A 20542-nucleotide genomic window follows, 5' to 3' on the forward strand; every position below is an offset into this window, starting at 1 on the left:
ACATCAGCAGGACTGGCATGCAGAGCAAAAAAAGATACAGGCAAAGCAGGGAAAGAGGAAAAACTGCCACCTGCAAATGTAGACACGTCCTCTCTCACCACCTCCATGCAAGTGTCCAATTTCAGCTCACCAGGAACCTGCAGGAGGAGCTGGCATCCTTCCCAAGATGCTCACCAGCCATAGGCCGGGGACTCAGAGCACCTAAAGAGCAGACTCAGCAGGAACTTCAGCACGGTGGGCCCAGCTGCTGTCCCATGCCACCGAGTGACCCTGGGGCCACGCAATGACATGTGTCAGTGAGCACGGGGCCTCATGCCCTGCACTGGCTTTGAAGCATAGAAAGAAGATAGCCACTTTGCCTCTGCTCTCTACGTCTCCCGTGAAATATCTCACGTGACTCATGCTGATCCAGCACATGGCAGGGGAGGGAATTCTGGGAGACGTGATCCAGCTGGGCTAAGTTGACAGGCTACAGATCCACCACAGGTGCCCAAAGGAATGAGCACCATGGGAATGGTTGGGGGGTTTCGTAGGCAAAATTGGAGGGGAAAGGAATCCCAGGCAGAAGCCAGGGTATGCAGAGGTGTGTGAGCACATCACCTGGAGGGTGGGCAAGTGCTTCAGAATCTGTGCAGCCCCAGGGCCAGCCCATGGGAGGTCTTCACAGCAGCTCAGGGGTTGCCTTGTGGTGGGTATTGTGTGTTAGAAGGACCCTTGTCAATGCAAGAGGACAGGGAGACCAGGGATCCAGCGGACAGATACTTTAAGTCTGAAACTTGCCAGAACCTTTATTGGGCTTCTGGTTTTTAAATTCTTCCATCTCACTGGAATTTTCTTCATTCATTTTTTAAAAGACTTTATTTATTCATTTGAAACAGAGCATGAACAGGGGGGAGAAAAGAGGCAGAGGAAAGAGGAAGAGGGAGAAGCAGACTCCCTGCTGAGCCAGAAGCCTGATGTGGGACATGATCCTAGGACCGTCGGATCATGACCTGAACCAAAGGCAGATGCTTAACCATCTGAGCCACCCAGGTGCCCCCCTTCTTTCAGTGGTTAAGGAGTGTTTCCTGTATGCCAAGTACTATGGATGGATATGTGGCACTCAACCCTAACCCTGGCCCCCAACGTCTTGTCTACAAGCTTGGCTGCTTATTTGATCTTACTGTATTCTTGTGTTCTGAATTCTCTTCTGAAGACTTCACGTGTGACCCTGCTTACTAGATTTGGGAGATCTTGGAGTAGAAGGGTACAAGGAGGAAATGGAGAGGGAAGGGTGGGGAATATGTTCCCAGTGTCTCCTGTGTTAAACTGGTGGTCACAAGTATACCTATACATCAGCTAGCTGGAGAGCTTGTTGGAAAGACAGACCCTCAGGCCCCACCCAGGCCTAATGCATTGACTTCTCTGGATGTGGCTGAGATGTGGAACTCTAGAGTCTCTACTAAGTTTTCTAGGAGGTTCTTAGGCAGCCAGCTTGGTGTTACAAATTACCACCAAAACCTGTTTCTTTTCCTTTGGATTGACGCTCTCTGCTTCTGCTGCACATCTCACTCACGCATGGGAAGGGGTGGTGGCACCCAGCTGTGGCTGGTAGAGGATGTTTGTTGTCATAGTGACCTTGGCACTGCTTCCTGGTGCCTGTGTCAGGTGCTGGTGCGTCACTTGAGGATCCGAAAGGGGAAGGGTGTGAAGCAATCCGAGAGCAAAGTGAGACCCGCGAGCAGAGTCAGAGTACAGTGCACGTGGATGTCACAGAGGACATGTGTGAGAATTTAAAAGTGAGATCTGAATGGTGACGGAAGTTAACTAGACTTATCGGGGTGGTCATTTCACAACATATACCAGTATCAACTCATTACGCTTTCCTCTTAGAACTAATGCGTCATATGTCAGTTATTTCTCAGTTAAAAAAAAAAAGAAAGAAAGATCTGAATCTGAGAAGACAGGAAAGCCCGAGTTCCCATCTTTATGGTGTTTGTAACATAAAAATTTTCCATCAGCTGTGTCTGAAGGAGTTGAAAGTGGGGCTGTGGCATCAGTCGCCGTGGAAAGGACCCAATCCTTTGTGCCACCCGCCAGGAGAAGTAGGGCAGGCAGGCGGCTCCCACAGCCATGCCCCGGATGGTGGCCGGCCCCTGTGCCTCCAGCGTGTGACCTGCAAGGCGAGGAAGGGCCCTCCGAGCCCGCAGCTCCTCCAGCCTTCGGGCGGCCTCGGTGCCCCTGCTCCCGGAGCGGCTGCCAGAGGCGAGGCGGGCAGCCCGGGCCCCCTGCGCCCAGACAGCACAGCGGCCGCGCCAGCCTGGATGGGCGGTGTGAATGAGCCGCTGTTTGTTTCCACTGAGAAAGTTCTGACCCGCTTCCGGAGCCATTGCCATGGAAACAGACTGAGGAGATAATTGAATGGAGCCTCTCTTCCTGCCATCTCCTTTCTCCCCTTTCCCCACTGCTGAGGCTGAGGCTCTTGGGCCGGCTCTCTGCAGCCTGGCTTTCCCTGCAGGTTTATGCACATTTGATAGGAATCTCAAAGGCTGGGTTTGCTAACCGTGCCAGCCTCCGCTGGCATAAATGACCCCACATGCACCCTGTACCAGGCGGCGTGGCAGCCCGTTCCCATAGCTGTTCTGAGCTGAGCCCGTACCACGCACCCCGACAACCACGGCCTTCCACGGGGACATGCAGGTGCTTCCCTGTCCATCCAGCTGGCCTCACATCTCAGCACATTTCCTTGCAGAAAACCCTTTCTTGGACCACAGATGTGTTACATGGGTGCACCAAATTTTGTTATTTTTTTAAAGATGTATTTATTTATGAGAGAGTGCATGCGCATGCAGACACAGCGGGGAAGGCCAGAGGCAGAGGGAGAGAGTCCCAAGCAGACTCTGTGCTGAGTGGGGAGCCCAGTGCAGGGCTGGGTCCCATGACCCCGAGATCATGACCTGAGCCGAAACTGACACTTAACTCACTGTGCCACCCAGGTGCCCAGAATGCACTAAATTTTAAAGGGGAAATAGAAGGGAAGAATAATTTTGCCTCATTTACAGAATAAGTAGCCAACATTAGAAAATGTAAACACATCTACTTGCGGTTCTTTTCTTATTTTATAAAAATTAGCTTTTGTGGTAAAACCAATGTCCTAGGGCAGCCTGGGTGGCTCAGTGGTTTAAGCGCTTGCCTTCGGCACAGGGCGTGATCCTGGATTCCAGGGTTTGAGTCCCACATTGGACTCCCTGCATGGAGCCTGCTTCTCCCTCTGCCTATGTCTCTGCTTCTCTCTCTCTCATGAATAAATAAATAAAATCTTAAAAAAAAAAACCAATGTCCTAAAATCCTGTTTTATTTTGCTTTTGATAGTAATTCAGTAATTCTTAAGATGGATCTCAATAAAATTTCAGATTCACATTGATGCTCTAAAAGGAAGTCATTAGTTTTCAGTGGCTGCACCAAAAGCAGAAGAAACAGAGGAGGAGTTTAAATTTCCCTTTTGTTCAACACCTTTGTGGTTCTGTTGAGGAAACGTCAAAAATCAGAGCTTGACCTGCATCTGCAGACAGCAATGGCCAAGTTGCTAACTTAAATTGTGCTTTCAGTGCCCATAATTAGAGAATATAGACACACACACTTCAGGCTCTGTACCTGGCACCGTGAATCCAGTGGTGATTCAGACAGAAGATGCTCCTGGCTTCATGAATCGGGTGTTTTAGTAGGATGAGCATCGGATTGGGGCCAGAAGAGCTGAGCCCCAGCTCTCTGACTTGCAATTGGATAAGTCACTTATATGAACTCACCAGGCCTCCATTTCTTGATCTGTATGATGGGGCTTTTCAGGTCTGGGTCTCTAGGAGCTGAAAATACAACGAGACAGATACGAATGCACTTGGTAAAACCAGACCAATGCTTAAGTTGGCCATTTTTACTTCTTTTTTTGAGAGAGAGAGAAAGCACACACATGGTGGGGAGGTCAGTAGGTGAGAGAGGGAGAGCGAGAATCCCAAGCAGGCTCCATGCCCAGAGTGGAGCTTGATCTTAGGCCCTCATCCCCAAGATCATGACCCAAACCAAAATCAAGAGTCAGATGCTTAACCAATGGAGCCACCCAGGTGTGGCTGGTCATTTTTACTACCTGACCACTGAATCTGTTAGGATTATACTCAGTTGTATGTAACTGAACCTGACTACAGTGTTGAGGCAAATGGGAGCCTATTTTCCTCCATACAGCAAGGAGTCTGGAGGTGACTGCTCCAGGAAACACAGCTGCTCAAGGAAGTATTTCCTCTCCACCATTTTTAATACATGATTTTTTTCCTTCTGATAAAATGATGACTGTTTGGGCCTTGTGCCCATGTTTCAGGAAGGACCAATGGGAGGAGTGAAGGGCAAGACACATTTAAAAGTGAGTCTTTTACATTATGAAACACTAGCTTTCCCATTAACACCTCACTGTGAATTTTCAGCTGTATCATCTCAATCAGATGCTGACACTTGGCCTCTGTTAGTTGCAAGGGAGTGTGGAGAAGTAAGTGTTTTAACAGGGTACCCTGCTACCCCAACAAAATCAGGGTTCTTTTAGTAAGAAGGAAGATAAGAGGGATATTGGAATGGGAGGCAGCTGGCCCTGCCAGCTAGAGCCACTCACTCAGCCATTCTTATCTTGCAGCACGTCGATATAATCTACCTTATTATGTTGTAAACTCCTGGAAGGTATGAACCGTGTTGTTTATGTTTCCTTCCTCAGGCTGCAGACAGCTTCATTATCTATACCAAGCAGTAGATACCAAACCAAAAATTCTGGTTGGTTGTTTTGATAGGAGACTGATCAGTTCCTGAACTTACTGAATTTATATAAAAAATAGTTACAGACACCATCTAGTCTGTCATGGGGACATTCTGTCTGGTTACTAAACTTGCAGAATCAGGAAGGCATCTGTTAGCTTCTCAAGGCTGGGGTATATGTGATTACTTTCAGAAGTGTTACAGCATCAAAGCTGCCACCCATACAGCAAGTTTTTATCAACTTTCTCAGATAGGCCAGACCTGTGAGGCGACAAAGAACAATATGTCCCAGGTGGACAAGACATGGCCCACTGGGAGGGTTTTGGAAATCTTGGAAGATGACTGTATGCATCTCAGATTTGATTCTCTCTGCCATAAGCCCGCATCTGCGAGCATGTCCAGCTCCGCACTTCTGCACTTGTATAGTCCTGGCCTAAGTGAGGTTGTGGCACAAGCATGTCATGGCTCTCTGCTGTGGAGAGAGAACATTTGGCCACTTTCTAGGCAGGATACTTACACTTCTGCCAGTGTCCTGCATTTTTAGCTTTTGGTACAAATTACCATTCAATGAATGAAAGGACACAAATCTCTTCCAGTGCGCCTTTGGGATGGATTTTCAGATTCACCAAGGATGAGCCTTTTTTGGCCACCACTGAGGTGCCAAGGAACCAGCCTCTTGCACGTCAACAAACCGAAGTATACTCTGAGCAGGACCAAAAGACACTGGACTCCACAGGGAGAGCTGGTTAAAAGAAAAGGCCAGCAGTCCTAATCATTAGCTTCTTGTTGGTGGTGCTTTGCATGTACAGGGTGTTCTAAATACCATGCAAGTCCATAGTTCACAGAAACCTCTAGAAAATCTACATGATAGGTAATATTGTCTCTGTCTTGCATAGTAGGAAACTGAGATTTACTGGGACAAAGTAATTTGTCCAAAGTTGCTGGTTGGTAAATGGTAGAACTGGGCTTTGAACACTGGTGACTGGGCTCCAGAGCCCACATTGTGAGCCATGGTGCTAGGCAGCTTCCTGAGTAGTGAGCTGTAGGAAATGTCATTCATTCACATTTGGATACCAACATCTGCCCATACGTCTTTACCTTGACATCATGTTCAATCGTGTGTATGTGTTTTAATTCTAAGAGAAACATGGATTGCTTTTGTATAGCGCAATTGAGAAGTGGAAGAGGAGTCACTATGTCCATCCTAGCTATTTGGGGGAAGTTAATGTTGAAAAGGGGGGACTTGATTTGCAGCAGAAGAGATGGTGTTTGGATACTTAGAATTTCCATATACCTTTAGCAAGAGATTGAAGCATAACAAAAGCCATTGTTAGAAATAAAGTTGCATACCTACATGACTTTGTATTTTTCTGAATAAGATACCCTTTTGGAGACATATGGAAGGAATAGGCTCACCTACAGTGATTCTAATGACATTTTTCAACCAGAGATAGAAAAAAAAAGGGGGGGGGGAGTGAGGCAGAAAAAAGTTAAAAATATCAGAACTCACGGCTGGAAATATCAAACTTTTAAAATGTCCTTTCAGCACTTTCTAAGGGTGAACATTTGATCACCTAAGGGTGTGTCAAGAGGGCCTCTTCAAATTGGAAATGAACATTGGATGGTATTGTTTTGAGACCATCTCCACACATCACTGCGACTCATTTGGGAGAGTTAATACCACATGATGGGTGCCTCCAAACCACTTCCCATGGTATACGTCTCTATTGAAAGCTCAACATCCACAAAAAACTATTTAGTGTACCCTGTGCTGTCTGCAATAAGCTAGCGAAATTGGTTGCTCTTACTGCTTAAGGAGGACAATAAGTTATCAGCAAATGGGAGGACTATGGTGCTGGGGAATGTGAATAAAGAACTGATGACATCATGTTCAATCATTATTGTGAGAAAAACAATGGATTGTGAGAAAACATGAATTGCTTGTATAGAGTGCAGTTGAGAAGAGGAATTGTCATGGCCATCCAAATTATTTGAGGGAAGTTAATGTTAAAAAAATTAAAAGGAGGAACTGACAATTTAGAAACTGCTAGAGCCTAGAATAGGGCTGTGTGGTGGCAGTGCTGAGTGGAATGGGGATCGAGCATTCTATGCAGGGACCAAAAGCAGTCATCTGTTTGGGGCCCCCATGAATATTAAAAGAGGTCACATTTATTGGAAACTCACCCAGTGCCAGGATCACGTAATTCTCATAACAGCCCAGTAAAGTAGGCCCTGTGTTTGTCATCGCTACTTCACATGACAAGGAAAAAGGGCTTAGATTTGTCGCAGCGCTGCCGCAGGTGTGCCTGACTCCTGAGTGTGTGAGCACCTGGCTTATGCTGTGGCAGGTCATGGGTTTGCCTTGGGTTTGGTACTTCAGACGCCTGCCTTAATCGTGTGTAAAGGTGACTGTGCTTGTACCAGTGTAACAAAACGTCCTTATCCAATGATAACCAACCTTATCATTGATAGTGAATAATCTTGCAGTTCTAACATACCAGATTTGAGCAATAGAATTACCTTCAGTCCGAGCCAGTAAGTTTTCAGGGTAAGTTCTATTATGTGCATGCAAATCGAGCAGCTGTTGCCTGGGAAGGGCCAGATCTAGGGGGAGAACCTGAGTGACACAACACAGAGTTGGAGGAGGTACTCACTCCCTACAGCTGCCTCACCCTGAGAGTCAGCACCACTAGCTGTGCGGACCCCTTGTGTCTGTCCTCCCTCACCCTGGTCCTGGCCCCAGGGCTGGGGAAGGGCTGACCCTTGAATTTTTATAGCAGACAGTAAATAGTGTATACAGAATTTTGTTTCATATATATTTTTATGAAATAGGGGAGATATGTTCCTGTGATGAAAAATATCTCTGGTAGCCAAAGGATAACAAGAAATATCAAAGTAAGGAATTACCTATTTTATGCATAATGATTTGTCACTAAATAAGCAACATGTGAATATGTAAGGAGTTAGTCATATTTAAGGAAGGCATATCAACTTATAAGGAATAAGCTACATATAAGAAAAAAATCAACTACTAAAAAGGATGACCCTTCTACCTTCTTTCTGCCTCCTTCTTCCACTCACAATTCAATAGCACAGATGTCTTAGTCCTTTTCCTACATCTTGAGGAAAATGCCACTATGTTTGGGGACTGCCTTGGCAGGCCTGGAATGATGCAGGAAAAGACCCAGACATAGCGAAAGCCCTGATTCAAAATTCAGCAGGAAAGAAACTAATGAAGAAGTGTATTTCCGGAGACTCAAGATAAAGGAAACTTAAAAATCTCTTAAGTATAGGTTTTCCAGTAACATATAACACATGTTCCGTTCTTAGAAATTAGATTATAGCTATTTTTCTTTTCTTTTCTTTCTTTCTTTTTTTTTTTTTTTTTTTTTTGGCTTGGTTATGAAGTTTCTGGACAGGCCATCAAAACAAAAACATGAAGTCTATTTTAGGAATTCCTTTATGCTTGGGCATTCGGTACATTTCTCCGATGTGCCAGAGTAAGTGTATCGCAAAGAGACAGAGTTGTCTTTGCCTGGAGGTACCTAAGAGTCTTTGTATATAAATAGACATAGGAAGAAAAATGAGCCTGAGCCAAAGTACGTGACCTCTTTTCCTTCAACAAGCAGACAGATCATACAACAGCAGCACAACCAGGTCCTGCAGTGTTCTTGAAATACTTAGTTCTAACAAACCCAGAGGCCATGTTCATTTTGGGTGTTGAGAACATGCCCAGTCTTCACAGGTTCTTCCAAGTATCGTTTTTGTAATTCACCCAATAAATAGGTTCAGAATGTATGTGATGTAATATGAATTTCTGTTCCGTAAATGAGAAATGGTATGGTGCAGTGGGTGACGCCTTGGGCTCCTCTGGTGTCAGAGATGTGGCTTCGCAGCCCAGTATGTCCCTGCCTGGCCTTGTGTCCTTAGCCACATCATCACTCCCCAGTCTCGGGGAGTGTTCTATGATGGGGGTTGCCAATCAGAGTGTTATTTTTTTAAGACGTAGAATTCCTTTCAAATGAATTTCATTCTAACCTTTGTGTTTCTCCTTCTCTGTGGCCTCATGGAGATCCCTTCTGTGAAGCAACAGATTCAAGAGAAAAGAAAATAGAGCGACTAGATTTACCCTGTATGACATTGGAGGCAGTGATATAGTTTGTATAAAATCAATTTTAATATTATTTTAGCCAGAAAAGGTAAAAGCATACTCATGGTTTTCCTTCTCCCCACTGACTACTTCTCCTAAGTCCCACTACTGCTTCACTTCCTGACCCTGAGATTGGATTCCCTTGAGCCCAGTCCTCATGCCACTTCTCTTCATTGTGTTCAGTTGGTCTCCTAGTGACTTGAACGTGCAAGTGACTTCCAAAATCTGATCTCCACAGAAGTATTCAGGAAGCACCTCAAACTGAGTATGTGCAGAGTAGACCTCTTGCTTTCTTCCTCTGCTCTTTCCCTATCCAGCCTTCCCCATCGGGGTGAGTGCCTGTCATGCCAGCTCATCACTTACATCTCTATTCACTTATCACCTCTTCAGAGACACCTTCTCTGTCCATCCCATCCAAAACTCTCCCCACTTCTTGACCTGTGCCCCCCCCCCGCCTTACTTCTCCATCCCCCCCCCATCCTTAGTTCCAAGAGAACAGGGATTTTACCTGTCCTGTTTATTGCTACATTCTCAATACCTCAAAGGATGCCAGACTCATAATGGGAGTTGGATAAATGTTTATTGAAGGAAGTAAAGACTGACTGACTGACTGAATGAATGAGTGAGTGAAAAGAAAGGAACGAAACAGTTGAACAAAGAATTTGCTAAAGACTGAGGTAGGATGAAAGAAACTGGTTAAGTGTTGGGATGCTATCCCTTAAATTTTTTTTTTAATCTGATTCATAAATTCTTTATTGAATTTTCTTAAATGAATTTGAGTTCAGGGAGGGCTAAAGTAGTTTAGGGATTGAGGAAAAATCACTTATACTTGGGATCTATTAGTAGTAGTTATTGAGGAAAAGGTACTTCTAAGATTGAATTCAGAGACAAAATGCAATACTCCTATTACTCAGTGCTTAAGTAGATACTAATTACTGCATCCTAATGATTCCTAGGCGTAGAAACCGGCAAGCAAACGGGGCTGAAGTTCCCATTCTTTTTACCCTGGTGACAGTGAAAGTGATGGAGAGGGGCTGGCAAACCTGCTTCCAGCACAGCCATTCCTAGGCCTGCGGCGTCTGGCTGCAAGGTGCTCTGAGGAGGAGGAGGCCTCTTTGGAATGGACTCCTGAGCATTAATTTCTTCCACCAGGAGATCAGTAAATGACCCTTTCCACCTGCTGCCATCCAAATTTGGAATTTGGTTACATCATGGATTTTTGCTCCTGCTGGATGAATCTTATAATCCGTCTCAAGGAGAAAGATGGCATTTCGCATCACTGCACTGCCAGCCTCTGTTTGCAGGGACGATTCACTGCATCCAAATTAAACTTCTTACGGTGTCATTTCCCACCTTTGCAAACTGATGAGTTGGGGAGCCTCACACTTAGGAAACACTGACATGCTGTTCTTTGGCCAGTATCTAGATTGTGAACTTGTGAAATGTTGAAAAAAAAAAAATCCCCATTTGTCCCCACAAGATGAATAGAGGAGCTGCAGTGCCATCTGCTGGCCTCCAAGGGAAATGCAAACAATCGTTAGAAACCCCTCAAACGTAATGAAAAGATCCAAAGTGCAAACTAGATGGTGAATTTTATATATGTGTGATTATTTGAAGAAAGTAGATAAAAAAACCTTTAAAATTGTAAGCTAGAATTTTATTTATTATTTATTATTTATTTATTTATTTATTTATTATTTGGGTTTTTTTTGTAAGCTAGTATTTTATAGAGGAAAACATATTTATATTTTGTGATAACTTTGTAATAGGGAGAACTTACCTTTTTATGCCTTGTGGGTTCTGGAGTATATTTATGGTAGAAGACATTCCCATTTGGCAGGAAGAATGAGAAATGAGTTGGAAAATAGAGGTTAGGGGATCGCTGGGTGGCGCAGCGGTTTAGCGCCTGCCTTTGGCCCAGGGCGCGATCCTGGAGACCCGGGATCGAATCCCATGTCGGGCTCCCGGTGCATGGAGCCTGCTTCTCCCTCTGCCTGTGTCTCTGCCTCTCTCTCTCTCTCTCTGTGACTATCATAAATAAATAAAAATAAAAAAAAATTTAAAAAAAAAAGGAAAATAGAGGTTAGCTTTTGAATTCTTCAAGAATAGAATAGAAACAATTTTATATATATTTTATCTGGATAGGAAGAGTCCAGTGTCTGGTAGGAAGACGGCTGGGCTGCCAGTGCCTGGGGAGAGCTCCTTGTTGGCTTCTAACCAGCTGATGGAACCTTGGACCACTCCTGTAGCTTCTGGAGGTCATTGTTCCCTATAAAATTGGAATTGGATTAAATGATGGGTACAATTCCTTACAACTGGTATTATTCTAATCAGCAAAGGACTGAAGAAAAGTAATTTTTTTTTAGGCCATTTCCCTCATGAAAACATTTCTTTTAGGAAAAGTGAAAGTTCACCTAAATATTTGTATTTTATTACATAGTTAAGTAGTTGATCAAGAGCTAGGGATGTTTGATGTCTTTGGTCCTTTAGCAATTAGGTCAAGACTCTCCACGTCCTTAGAGTGATTTTAAAAATAAATGTGGTGCTTCCTTTGCTGTGAGCAGTAAGGCAAAAGCTGTGGTTGGTGCTGCTGGAAGGTGGACCGATGCATATTATATATGACTTTGAGCTCAGAATGCAACAGAGTAAAATTTGAAAAAAAATTTAGAAACCCAGACTTTAGCTCAAATATTGTTTCTTTTTATTTTTTTAAGATTTATTTTTTTATTTTAGAGTGAGAGAGCATGGTGGGGGGGGGGGGTAGTTGAGGGGCAGAGGGAGAAGGAGAAACCCAAACAGACTCCACACTGAACATGGAGCCCAACTTGGGGCTCTATTTCATGGCCCTGGGGTTACCACTTGAGCCAAAACCGAGTTGATTGCTTAACCGACTGCACCACCCATGCACCCCACAGATAGTGTTTTTTTAGAAGAATTCTCTGCTTTAATTCCCCAGCCAGCCAGCCAACTCTGCAGTCTGCTCACACCTGCCATTTTGCCGACCCGTACCTCTGTGGGCTTGAGTGGTCTCCATGATGTGCTGCTGCTTCTCTCCTTCTTGTCCTGCTCCACCCCCAGCCCTGCCTTCCCCTTCTTCCTGCTGTTGCTTCTCCCTTTTTATTTTAAGCTTTGCTTTTTTTTAAAGATTTTATTTATTTATTCATGAGAGACACAGAGAGAGAGAGAGAGGCAGAGACACAGGCAGAGGGAGAAGCAGGCTCCATGCAGGGAGATTGACATGGGACTTGATCCCAGGTCTCCAGGATCAGACCCTGGGCTGAAGGCGGCGCTAAACCGCTGAGCCACCCGGGCTGCCCTGTTGCTTCTCCCTTGAGTGCGCTTCTCCTTTGTTTATGTTTGTCGCCCTCCTTGCATCGTAAGTCCCATTTCTTTGTAATCATCCATATACCTGACTCATAATGGCACTCAATACATTTTTGCTGAATGAATTAAGAACTGAAATGGCTTTTTAAAATAAGTAAATCTTTAGTCATTTATTTTCTATTTTAAAAAAATATTTATTTCCTTGAGAGAGAGTGTGAGAGCAAGCACAGAGGGAGAGGGAGAAGCAGACTCCCCGCCGAGCAGGGAACCTGATACGGGGCTTGATCCCAGAACCCAGAGATCATGACCTGAGTGAAAGCAGACACTCAAACAACTGAGCCACCCCGGCACCCCTGTCTTCAGTCATTTTCATTTTTGTATGGGTAGGAGGGCAGAGAGTAGACCTTTGGAGCTATATCTTGGCAAAATATGACAAGACGGTAGATTTTCCTTACATTTTCTTTGTTCACTGCTAGTAGTGATGGGAAATAATGACTTCAGGTCTAGCGTTCATCCTCAGCAACTGAGATGCCTCCCCTGCTTCTAGTCTTAGTGCCTCCCCTCTCCCCTTATTGACAGTAGTATGCGCCAGTTCTCTTCTCTCAGACTTTGGGTATGAGGGTGCTTGCAGGGCCTCCCCTTATTGACAGTAGAGGTCTGTTAGATTTGTGCGCCAGTTCTCTTCTCTCAGTCTTTGGGTATGAGGGTGCTTGCAGGGCCTGGGCTTTTGGGTTTAATCAGGTAGCATCAGTGACCCTGCACTGAAGAGCACAGGCTTATCACAGGTGCACAGGTGGCTTTGCATAACAGAAAGCCCCTTCTTGCTTCCTCTGGTTGCCTTAAATTTTAGAGGTCCTATTTCACCTGGAGGGTAGCCAGCAGGTCAGCATTAGCAGGTTCTTCTTCTCTTTCTCTGATCTCTTCAGTGCAACACAGTTCTGGCCTCCCAAGCTCTGTCGTCCCATGCATTCTTTAAATCAAGAATGCACTTTTGCCAGATGCCCCCTCTGTCCTCCCTGGAAGAGGAACGACGTGAGGATTCAGGTGTAAACACCCTGAGTATCTGTGCTTCTGTCCCAAAGCAGATTCCTTCTTCCCGGTTTTCCTTGTCAGCAGTGGTCACCCAACTTAGCCTCTAGGCTTTGGATCAACCCAGTGAAAGACTGTGCTCCACCTCTACTCTCACCATTTTGAGAGTTAGTTTTGACTTTCTTTGTTTTCTTTCCTTCTTACCCGAAGTTGGTGTTTGTCTTTGTGTTTTCTAGGGAAACCAAATTTAATTAATTTGGTTTTGGGTTGTGTTCGTGTTTCAAGTTATTTGGATTTGTCTGTATTTGTCACAAACTAGCAGCCAGAATAGGGTAGGGTATGGCCAAATTTGGTGCACAGACATGCATTGATTAACTTGGACACATTTTAAAAAACATTGAATTATTTGCCATTACTTACAAATGTGGAGCTGTTTTTCTTTTGTTTTTTTGTTTTTTTGTTTTTTAAAAAGCAGATTTCCTGGCTTCTCTTTGTATATAGGTAGCTCTAGCAAGGCAGATAACATGCCTGTGGATTGTCAGCAACCCACTGCAGGAGCTGCATACCACCTGCCCCCTCTGTTTGGAGCATCTTATTTCCTATACTTCTGCAGCTGACCACTATACTCACCTGCTGGCCTCAGTGGCTGGCATTTGTGGTGATGGGTCTCTATTCTTATTATTATCTGCTCTTTCCCACTTACACAAGAGACTTTTCAATGGCAATAACTTCACATGTGGTTAATAGTTCACAGAAGTGGATCATCCGGTGATCATCCAGTGAAATTTGTTCCCCTCATTTAATGGAGGTCTTACCCTGGAGTGAGTCTTCAGTAAATACTGACAAATGGTTCATGAGTGTATTTCTAGAAAGGCAGCAGCTGGCTAGATAAGGCCAGTGGTAAATACCCTATCAGAATCCCCCTGGCTCTGCTAAGTGGTATTGATGCCAGGTCAGACTAGTTGGGAGTTTTTGTCCTCCCACAAAGGCAAGGCTTCCCTGGTAATCACACTTGTTTTTCTTTTCTAGGAACACTCTTCCTAAGTCCAACTCAGAGGACGGCTCTGTAGGTTAGTACTCCTTTTCTTGGTTTAATGCCTTAAAATTATCTTAATGCTTTACAGAACATATAAGCTGTGAAAAAGACAAAAACCACAAAGAATCTTTGCACCCAGAAAGAAACACTGTTAAGATTTTGATATCTACCTCTCCTCTCTTTTTTTTCCCACATGTATTTATGTGGCTTTTCTTTTAAAAACAGTTGGGATCATACTCTGCATATTATTTTATAAATTTTTTCAATAGAATGTGTGCTGAGCATTTTCCCACATTGATTACAGTAAAAATGTTTAAGTCTATAATATACCATCATATTGGATGGGCCACAATTTAATCAACTGCCTCTTCTTTTGCTGGACATTTGTTTCTAATTTTTTGCTCTCAGAGAATTGATGCTATCCTAGAAATCCTTGAGCCTTTCTCTGACCATGGCCTTAGGATAAATCCTTTGATTTGGAACTTTTGAATCAAAGACTGCACAATTAAAGTGTTATATATTTCACATTTTCTTGATTACAAAATCCTCTCTTGATTTAGTGACATCTTTTCTGTTCAGGTCAGAGTGATTCTGGCAGTTGGGCAAGGTTTTGGGATTAGGAGCATAAGTGCTCAAACCAGGTTTTGATTTGGATTTGAATCAGGATTCCAACTCAGTGGTTATGGCTTTGGGCAAGTCATTTGCCTCCAAAGCCTCGGTTTTCTCATCCACTAAATGGGAACAATAACACATCCTGTTCATTGCATGTATTAAGTGAGATAAGCCATTAGATAGCAAGGTGCCTGGGCATGGTAAGTGCTCAATAAATGTTCGCTACTATTTATTTTTTAGTTAGCACCTCCATTTCAGAAACGTTAAAATAGAGGAAAGTGAGGAGTATAGCTTCCAGCAAAAGAAATATGTTGCAATTATCCAAGAGAAAGGTGGAGTAAGTGATAATCCTACTTCTGCTTTCCCTTCTCATGGCTATTTGCTGCCGTGTTTAGCTGAAAAGCAGTAGATGCCCTCACACTCCCCTGCAAGATTCTGAGTACATAGGAAGTCTCAGCGAAGCTGGGGTGGGCCTTATTCCAGAGCTCCGGGGCTTGTCAGCACTTAAATGAGGGCATCTTGTTTTGACACATGTGCCTTTTTGAGCCCGGGAGCCCCGTGGACAGGAGTCTCTGCACGTCTGTGTTGTGCCGCATTGCCTGGCACCACCAGTCTAGACTGTGCAAACCCAACAGTGCCTTACACTCCTGGGTCCTGTTTTCCAGTGGCCACAGAGCAACCAGACACCAAATGGTGACAGTGACAAAGCTGCTGCTTTGAGTGTGCCACATCTACATGAGAGCTGCTGCTGCGTTTCATTTTTAAATAAAGGGCTACTCGATTCTTTTATTTTACTTCCTCTCTTCCCTTCTTTTTGCCTTTTAGAAGGCATTAGATGTCAGCGATGATCAGAACCCTAGCAGACACTACAGGTGTCTAGCTACGGCAGTGAGCTTGTTTTCACCCGAAGACAAGTGAAACAGACTGTCCCCTGAACAGTCGGGGGAGGGAGGATGATGGGAGAGACAAGGGGGCTCACTTGGGAGATGTCACAGCAGGCTAGCAGTCTGCTTTCCTTATCATCATACCTGGGTAAGCTGCAGGTAGTGGCTCACCAAGTAGCCCGAATGCCGGAGAGGTGGGCATGCCCTCTCTGCACCCCGCCTGTGCCAAAGCCGTCCCTGAGCAAGCCCGACACCCTAGGGAAACAGCTCATGGGCCGGCTCCGACAGCTGGCTGGTACACCCAGGTCACACCAGCCATTCCGTCACCTTCTTTAAACCTGGCACGACAGCAGGCAATCAAGGGGAGGTCAGCCACAGGGCTAACGACAAAACAAAGTTCGCTTCTCAAAGTATCCTATCCGTGGTTTCATTGGAATAATTGCGGCTGAGACCAGAGGGGGCGAGGCCACCGCAAGACTAGACGAGGCCAAATTAGACGTAGCAGTCAAACAACATCAAAGAGAATAGACGATTGTGTGTTTTGCCTTTTTTGATGTTTATTTCTCATCTTAACCCCCACTGCACCCTTACTGGCTGTTAGGAAATTTGCATTTCTTTTAAATGACTTTTTAGGCTATTTCCAAGTCTTTCACAAACAGAAAGAAGAAAACTGTCTTTTTTTGTGAAATCAAAGTATCCTTAGAAGCTTTGAATTGTAAAGAAGAGGCTACTTTTGTTATTAATGAATTTATTGCTTGTGCCTTTCTTTTTTTTTTTTTTTTCCTTTCATTTTTAAAGGAAAAGGAGATTGGAAGAAGAAAAATAAGTACTTCTGGCAGAACTTCCGAAAGAACCAGAAAGGAATAATGAGACAGACGTCCAAAGGTACTGTGACACAGCTGGCAGACAGTAGGCTCCTTTAGCTCTCGATGTTGAGAAGCCTGTGCCACTAAACCCGCCGAAGGCTGCCAGTCGAATCTCCTGGCGTTCCTATCATGACTTTAAGACTTCATCCCAGTGGTGTTATTTGTTTTTGTTTTGTTTTGTTTTGTTTTTTAATCAAAGAAAACCCAATGAGGAGAGTTGGCAGGTCCTCCTTTTTCATAGATCTGACGGCAAAGACCCAATCTTTTGTTTTCTCGGTCACGCCAACCTCAGAAAGGTTGTTACTCGCCAAGATCCATCCTAAAAGGGTCTAGGAAGTCATAGCATTTGTTAGTTTTGGACTCATCCCCCTGTCCCGCCACTTGGGGCCTTTGCAATCTTCTGAACTTTTGATGCTTTTCTGTGGCAGGGACAGTTACGGGCTGTTGCCCCTGGAGACTCTGTCTAATGGTCTGACATCATGGGAATTTGCCCAGGCTGCTTTGTGCAGGGAGTCCTGCCCTTCTTTTGGCTGTGTCTTTGTTGTTGTTTATATAGTAAGTAAATATGTCATCCCTTCGAGGCCTAGTTATGTAATTTATGTTTCCCCAGTATTCAGAGAGGAAACAGCAACAAAGCTACTTCTCGATTCCAATCCAGCTGAGTGAGGTTATCACGAGATGAAGATTTTTAGTCGCTCACCAGTGACGCTGTTTGTTTTCTTTCACGAAACTGTAGTGTCCTATCCTGTTCAGAATGCTTCTCCTGTTATTCATACACGTGGAAATGAGAAACGTGGACAAGGAGAGTGTGCGCACTGGGACCCCAGCAACATTCACTGGGGTTATTTCAGTTGTCCTGGTTTAAAGTTATGATTCTTAAGCATTCCCAGTTTTTTCCGTTTGGTACACAGCCAAGAGCACTTGTGATTCAAAGAAAATCTTGGATCCTAACAAAGTCTTATTTAGAAAGAAAGGGAAGAAGAAAGAGAGAAAGGGTTGGAGGGAAGAAGCCAACAGTTAACTGACTCGTGGATTTTTTTTTTTTACAAAACCCAACCAGCTCCCCATTGCTCCCTCCACCCTCAGAGGTGACGCAGATAGTAAAATGAATCAAACCAGCAGGCTTGTCTCCTCACCCAGCACACACTATTATTCTTCCCTGACAAGTAGATGAGTGTCGAAGGAAACTTGAGTCTTATTTCTGGACTGATTGATTATAGAATGGAAATGAGATAGGGAAACACAGGGGAACATGAATTCTAGCATAGGCCCTGACTTCAGTGGGTTCCTACAAGTCTGCAGCCAGACTCTTTTGCTGTCCTTCGGCACCAAGGGCAGACGTAGCCATGGCCAAGCATCCTAGTGACACCGACGCTGGTAAAGTATGTATGAGAAAGATAGGGCAGGAGAAAGATGAGGAACAAGAATGTGGGTTGATTCCCAGTCTGTGCATGACAGTCCACTTCCGTGGACATATCCTTCCCTACGTGCTCACCAAAGGCACACAGGTGAATGTGGCTCACATATATTACAGATAACGGCAATCTGTTTGCTCTGCTGGAAAGCATTTTTGAAGGATTCTAGTAGGGGAATTCTCTTTTCCTCAGCAGTTCTGGTTGCCTTTTGTTTTGTTTTTAGAGGAAAAGGGGAGGGACAGAGGGAGAGAGAGAATCTTAAGCAGGTTCCATGCCCAGCCCAGAGCCTGACACGGAGCTTGATCTCATAACCCTGAGATGGTGACCTGAGCCAAAACCAAGAGTTGGACACTTAACTGACTGAGCCCCCAGTCAGTTGCCCAGGCACCCCCAGCTGCCTTCATTTTTGAATAGGAATTTGAGTTCCCCTCATAGTTCGGATACCTATTTATGGCAGAACTTTCAGATATATGTGTATATATATATATATATATATATATATATATACACACATATATGTGTGAACATATATATGTGTGAACACACACACACAGCATATATGGCATATATCTTCAAATGTCGCATATATGTATATATGCCAAAACTTCCCAATGTATGCCAAAACTTTCCTTCCTTCCAATGAACTCTAAATGCTTCTTACCTATCATTTTATTTATTTGCACATACCCTCTAAGGAACACCAAACAGCTTCTTAGGAATCTAGGATCTCACCACCCTCCAGGTCTTGTTCTGCAGCTGACTCTGTGACCTTAAAGTTCTGTGTTTTGAAAGAGGGGTCCCTCCCACTCCTCTGAAAAAGATTTTTTTCTTGTTCATATTTGAGATAGAAGGTACACAGAAGACCATCAGCCGAAGGAGCCTTGGAATGCTTGTCTGCTCTAGGTGGGTCTTTAAATTAGTCTGAAGTATCAGATTTCCTGTCAGCTTTCTTCCAAAACTCTTCCACTAGACCCTCCATCACAAAGGCTCTGATCATTTTGAAGGATTTGTTTCTATGGTAACATCCGTATGTTCTCAGAACCTATTTCTCAGTAAGATGGGATCTTTGGCTTCCTGAAAAACAACCCATTACTGCTCCTGTTGCTTCATCGGTAACGTGCAATGCTGGACATTGCCCCTGAACTATCTCCTTCTCTAGTCCTGAATGATGACCTTTGAGGATTAGCATTCTGTTTTATCTTCTTTTTTTTCACTCCTGTCTTTTGTCTTCAATCTCTAGGAGAAGATGTGGGCTATGTTGCAAGTGAGATAACAATGAGCGATGAGGAACGGATTCAGCTGATGATGATGGTCAAGGAGAAGATGATCACTATTGAAGAAGCACTTGCAAGGGTAAGTGCATGGTTACTTGGTTTACATTTGTGAGCACTTGACTCTCTTACATGGAAAAATGTTTGGAGAGTCGCCATAGATCGTTTGTGTTTCCCCTGCCCCAATCCATGTATTAAATTCTAATGCCCAGTGCAGTGTTACTTGGAGGTAAGGCCTTTGGAGATGCTTAGGTTCTAAAGGTGGAACCCTCGCGAATGGAATAAGTGAGCTTGTAAAAGGCCCCAGAGAGCTCCCACACCCCTTCTGCCACTGAGGACTCACCATGAGAAGATGGCAGTCGGTGAACCAGAAGCAGGTCCTCACCACACACTAAATCTTGCCAGCTCCTTGATCTTGGACTTCCCAGCCTCCAGAACTGTGAGGAATCTGTTGTTTATAAGCCATCCGGTCTATGGTAATTTGTTATAGCAGCTCTTGTGGACTAAAATGAGGACCTCAAGGCGTATAGAAACATTTTATTTATTTGTTTGTTTATTTAAGATTTTATTTATTCATGAGAGAGAGAGAGAGAGAGAGAGAGAGAGGCAGAAACACAGGCAGAGGGAGAAGCAGGCTCCATGCAGGGAGCCCGATGTGAGTCTCGATCCTGGGTCTCCAGGATCATGCCCTGGACTGAAGGCGGCGCTAAACTGCTGAGCCACCGGGGCTGCCCAGGAACATATTATTTAAAGTAGTATTTTGATGATACTTTAGTGGTCATCGAATACCTATGTTATCAGATAAAATACTGATTCCATTCTATTTACTTAATATAAGCTTTCCACGTTGTGAGTTTTAAATTCCATATTCAGTGACTACCGAATGAGTGAACGGCAAATATTTTTGAGCTGTGGACCATGTTAATGAGGAAAATGACTCTCTGAATGCCATTGCAAAATACACAAGCCTTGTAAAAAGATTTATAAGAATATAATAATGATAAAAAATTATCAAATAAAAAAGTTAAACTTATAGTACAACCATTGTAAACATCAGTTCTATAAAATGCTGTCACAGACTACACTTTGAATAATTTAAAATTTAAGCTTTAGGTATACCTTAAAATTTTGCTTACTTTTCTTTCTAAGTAGGTATTCATCATAGCGAGTCATATTTCTTGCTCT

General features: G+C 44.1%; 1 protein-coding gene across 2 annotated transcripts in view; it reads left to right on the forward strand.

The window, feature by feature from the left end:
• The window catches only part of SASH1 (SAM and SH3 domain containing 1), a 255510-nt gene that overhangs the window by 162303 nt on the left and 72665 nt on the right, over positions 1 to 20542 (forward strand). For both annotated transcript variants that reach the window (XM_041745577.1, XM_041745576.1), the window contains exons 5-7: positions 14303 to 14343; positions 16604 to 16690; positions 19327 to 19439. In XM_041745577.1, the coding sequence (XP_041601511.1) occupies positions 14303 to 14343; positions 16604 to 16690; positions 19327 to 19439 (241 nt within the window). The remainder of the gene's footprint in view (positions 1 to 14302; positions 14344 to 16603; positions 16691 to 19326; positions 19440 to 20542) is intronic.

The sequence above is a fragment of the Vulpes lagopus genome, chromosome 2, assembly GCF_018345385.1.
Source record: "Vulpes lagopus strain Blue_001 chromosome 2, ASM1834538v1, whole genome shotgun sequence".
Classification (NCBI taxonomy): domain Eukaryota; kingdom Metazoa; phylum Chordata; class Mammalia; order Carnivora; family Canidae; genus Vulpes; species Vulpes lagopus.